Source organism: Sycon ciliatum, unplaced genomic scaffold (genome assembly GCF_964019385.1).
Source record: "Sycon ciliatum unplaced genomic scaffold, ocSycCili1.1 SCAFFOLD_2433, whole genome shotgun sequence".
Lineage (NCBI taxonomy): Eukaryota > Metazoa > Porifera > Calcarea > Leucosolenida > Sycettidae > Sycon > Sycon ciliatum.
Genome location: NW_027044501.1, coordinates 1 through 5,000, shown reverse-complemented (window position 1 = coordinate 5,000; position 5,000 = coordinate 1). Strand labels below are relative to the sequence as shown.

Genomic DNA, 5,000 nt, shown 5'->3' with positions numbered 1-5,000 from the left:
CATTTTCAGGCGTCTCGGTGTATATAGCAGAACACAATACTAGTACAGTGTAAATTCAACAACGACCACCGTAATGCGCACGCTACATTCCAAGCAGATATGCAGCAGGTGCATCTCGGGACAGAACTGTTATTATTATTATTATTATTATTATTATTATTAGACACAATCTCATAGCATGTGACAAGCATAGCTAATGCAGGGACAGAATCCCCTGAGACAAGGGCGTTGAGCCAACCACGGCAACTTTTAGTATTAGTAGTATTTATTTCATTTACCATCGGATGCCTCAACAGTGATATACACAACTCTTAAGAGGGCCGATAACGGGATAAGTGAAAAGGAAAAACTGTTTCGTCCTTTGTACTTACATCGCTAACCACTGCCGCGTTGCTGATGCGCTCAATATCGGCATCCATACGACGGACGTGAGGCAACAGGCCAAGAATATTTGCCAGCGCTTCCTGCACTGCTTTCGCCGCCTGCACAGAAAAAATGTGTGTGTTTGTGTGTGTACACATACAAACACACATGCACACGCACGCGCACACACACGCACACACACACACACACACACACACACACACACACACACACACACACACACACACAGTCAATCAAATTTCTGAAGCGGATGGTGAAAACTAGCGAGTGCCAAGCTGTGGTCATGGGCTGCAGGGAAAGGGACAAACGCCGTTTGTGGCTGCTTTTCCCTATGTAATTTATCATATCTACTGCTTGTACAGTATGGGTTCTATTGCCATGAAACTCAGAGTAACAGCAAAACGTTTTTGCCACCACTTTGAACTAGTGTCACGGGCTCCCCTTCTTGGGTTGAGCACTTTTGCAAGCCAACAGCATCTCCACTGTGCAATAATAGAAGTATTAAAAAATAGCAGCAGTGATAATAATAAATCACGGTTTGTGTGAAACTCGGCTGCAGGCCGAGTTTTCCGCATCCGTAGGAACGCCACCACCACCCCCAAGAATCCTAATAGTCTACTGCTGGATCAAACTCACAGCCACCAGATTTCTGTTGCCGTCCTGACCGCCCGCTCCAGTCACCGAGTCCCGTGCCGCCTGCAGGAGTCCGACGGACGTCGAGAGCGCACTCACCACCGACGTCAGCAGAAGCTTCTGGCCAGGGCGGTCCGACGGGCAGCCTCCCGCCACGTCTCGGCTGCTCTCGACCAACTCTGTCAGCGCTTCGGCTACAGACTGGGCCGCCTGGCCCGTCAATACGTCGTCTCTCTGCAGGCACAGGCAAAGGTGGAAATCAACACAGCACATGCGCACACAGACACAGACACAGACACACACATACACACACAGACACACACACACAAACCGAGACACACACGACATAGTTATAAAAGCTGTGAGACTGATAACAGAACACACTTAGCTAACACAGTGTACATTGAAGACTCCCCTGCATTGCCACAATACATGTATCAACACTATGTGCAGATCAGGTGATGTGCACGTGCACCCTGGACAAGACTAAACAATTTGCTAAATGATGTACAAGACCATTGTGCCCGACAGAAAAAGCCTCACCTTGGCCGCAGCGCCAACAAGACCTGCCATAGTGGCGCCCACGGAGCGTGCATCCTCGGTCAGTTGCACTGTGGCCCCCTGCAGGGTTTTATTGCTTGCTCGCTGCCAGTCGTCACGAGCGATCATCTCCACATCTTCATTGACCAGCTCAGCGAGGTCATTGACAGTTTCCTGGTGATGAGCACAACCAGCAAGCAAAGGACCAGCGATCAGCATAGCATTGTAATCAGAAAAAAAGACATTTGCACGGCAGAACAAGAACTGTGCTACAGCATTAAACAGCTGAAGTGCTGGGCAAACATTCAACCTGCCTGAAGCTTTACTGTAGGGCAATTTGAATTCCATAGAAACGCGGCAGACCGAATACAACCCTCAAGAGACTCAGAACAAAACAAGTTGAAACAACACCATCAGTAACAGGATGTGTGTTTGTGTTGCTTTTAGTTCGAACACCTACAGTACTGCCGGGCGCCGAAGAACGACCAGGCTAGAATGTCACCAAGCATGGCATAGCAATGTATATACGGCGACTCACCTGTTTATAGATTGTAACACATGAAAATAAGAACAGCCTAGGCCAGGAGGCTACCCCCCCCCCCCCCCCCCCCCCCCCCCCCAGTTCTTCGGCGACCAACAGTACTGTACATCACTTACAACAGCTGCGTCCAAGTTGAGCAGGCCGCCGGCCTCGGAGAAGGCGTTGATGGCCGCCTTCAGCTCGGCGAGCGCCACCACCACACCCTTCAGTACCGCTAGCAGATCAGATGCCAAGTCGTCGCGTTGCACGATGGCGTGCGTTGTCTTTGCCAGGACAAGCAGCTGTGAACAAAAGGCAAAACACGCGCAACAAATGCAACTAATGCAGCAAAAACTAGTGTAAGTCTGCCACAAGCAACTACTTTGTAATAGATCAAGAAGGTTACATGGACATACATCGCCCGTTGCATGGCCAACCAAGCACGCATACCCCACCACGTGGCCATATAGAATGTTATGTAGTACCAAGGTACTTATACTTACTCACTGTTAAACTGGTCACATGGGAGAGGGGAGAGAGATCCAAACGGTACAAAGGTACACACTGATGCACGCACGCACACACCGCAATGCAGCAGAGCTACTTGTAACAACAAACCCACCTCGGTACCCGGCTGCAGCAAACCCGGCGCCGTCGTCAGCAAGCGCAGCTGAGCCTGCGCCCGCTCTGGGTTGTACTGCAGGTTCTTCAAGGCCGTGCCGAGAGCTCCAACCTCGTCGTCCACGCTGCCGCACACCCGCTGGAGGTCCTCCTTGCGGTGCTCGTTGTCAATGTCTTCCACCACGGCGGATGATGTCACCGTCAGCTGTGTGGAGGTGGCGCAGGCCCGCCTGGCTGCCGCCTCCAATCGGGCTAGAAGCTATCGCAGAAGAGTGACCAGAGACACAACACACCATGATTCAATTCCGGTACCGGAGCACAGAGACCATTCCATACACTGTACTTTGATATGCGCAGCGTGGATGTACAGTGATACTTCAGCATAGTGTACATGTACATCAGATGGGCATACAAATCAGTACTCCATACAGCCGAGGTGCCGTGTGTCCGGAAATGAGTCCCCAGAAAAGTACTCTATATCCGATGCAAAGAGAAAGGAGTTTCTTCTGTCCGCAGTGCTATATACTGGAGATGCACTGTACATGTGTAGAGATGCACAAAGACTAAACAACATTTTTGTCCGGAGATGATTCATGACAGTGTGTGAAACCATCGAAATACATCATACAACGCATGCAAAAACTTACCAGCCGTCGGTAATCATCACCGACAGCAGCCCAGACGGCTTCCTTCAGATCCTCAATGCCCTCGTGCAGCGTGTCCTCACTGGCCGGAGATCCGGGATTCTTGTTGTTCAGCTTGGCGGCCTCCACCAGGCGAGCAGTGGCCTCGGTCAGCAGCCGTGCGCTGTCCATTAACCGCTGACTGTCGTCGGGATCATTCAGACCCCTGGCCTGGTCGCGGAGGCTGCTGACCAAGCGGGAGGCGGCTCGGCCAGCCGTGCCCATCTGCGTGTGCACAAGAGATGGACAGACGGAGCAAACATGCGTGAGCATCCAGCGGAAAAAAGCAAGTAGCTCATCGGTCAAACACGTCTAGTCTATGTCTAGCACCACTAAAACCAGGCTTATGTGCCACAAGCGTATCTTGAAAAATCAGGCTTGTATTCAAAACAGGCTTCATTACGAGACTGGCTGCTTTTATACCTAGGGTTCCCTGTAAAAAGGCGCTGACGCCTGTTGGGAATTCCCTAGTAAAAGAAGAATAAATAATAATAATAATAATAATAATTCAAAGGATCAGTCTGGGAAGTGAACTGCCTGAAAAGAGAAAAAAACGCCAGACCCACCAGGACTCGAACCTGGGACCCTGCTTGTCATGAGCAATGCTCTAACCACAGAGCTATGGGACCAGGCTGAACCCAGAAGACGCTGACAAGTTTTTCACTCCAAAGGCAGCTCACAACACGTGCCACACGTACTGATGGCACTTGGGTCTTTTTCCCTCCCCCAGGGGACCAACCACGGTCAGTTTCTGGAAACTACCAGAGGTGAAAGAAAGTGATTAAATGCTCATGACAAGCAGGGTCCCAGGTTCGAGTCCTGGTGGGTCTGGCGTTTTTTTCTCTTTTCAGGCAGTTCACTTCCCAGACTGATCCTTTGAATTTGAAGTTCTCCCAATCCTTTCCAAATTTAATCACTTTCTTTCACCTCTGGTAGTTTCCAGAAACTGACCGTGGTTGGTCCCCTGGGGGAGGGAAAAAGACCCAAGTGCCATCAGTATGTGTGGCACGTGTTGTGAGCTGCCTTTGGAGTGAAAAACTTGTCAGCGTCTTCTGGGTTCAGCCTGGTCCCATAGCTCAGTGGTTAGAGCATTGCTCATGACAAGCAGGGTCCCAGGTTCGAGTCCTGGTGGGTCTGGCGTTTTTTTTCTCTTTTCAGGCAGTTCACTTCCCAGACTGATCCTTTGAATTTAAAGTTCTCCCAATCCTTTCCAAATAATAATAATAATAATGAAGTCTGAAGAAAATGTTGAACGGCCTCTGCTGGGATGACGACTACACCATAGCTCAGTGGTTAGAGCATCGCTGGCTACAAGCGAGGGTCCCTGGTTCAAGTCCTGGTGGTGGCAGTCAATTTTTTCTTCAGACTTTTCCCGTTCGTCTCTTTCCCTCAAACCAGTCAATAATAATAATAATATACAAGACACAACAGTACATGAACATGCAGTGCACTTGTACACGCACACGACGATGTTACTCACATCCTCGATAACCGCTGGCGTGCTCACGCTGCCCTTCAGCTGGTCCAGAGCGGTGAGAATGGCCTCGCACAGCTCAGCGTTGGTGCTGCGCCACGCCGAGCGCGGCCCCTCGTTCAGCTTGGCCACGTAGGCCTCCACC

The 5,000-nt window shown here is 50.5% G+C and overlaps 1 protein-coding gene across 1 annotated transcript in view; it reads right to left on the bottom strand.

Annotated features, from left to right (window-relative positions):
• The window catches only part of LOC135830378 (talin-like), a 12,495-nt gene extending 7,501 nt beyond the window's left edge, over positions 1-4,994 (bottom strand). The window contains exons 1-7 of the mRNA XM_065342639.1: positions 4,862-4,994; positions 3,346-3,606; positions 2,700-2,957; positions 2,215-2,379; positions 1,561-1,731; positions 1,021-1,251; positions 372-482 (exon numbers count right to left, since the gene is read on the bottom strand). Of these exons, the coding sequence (XP_065198711.1) occupies positions 372-482; positions 1,021-1,251; positions 1,561-1,731; positions 2,215-2,379; positions 2,700-2,957; positions 3,346-3,606 (1,197 nt within the window). The 5' untranslated portion in view covers positions 4,862-4,994. The remainder of the gene's footprint in view (positions 1-371; positions 483-1,020; positions 1,252-1,560; positions 1,732-2,214; positions 2,380-2,699; positions 2,958-3,345; positions 3,607-4,861) is intronic.
• Between the last annotated feature and the right edge of the window lie 6 nt (positions 4,995-5,000).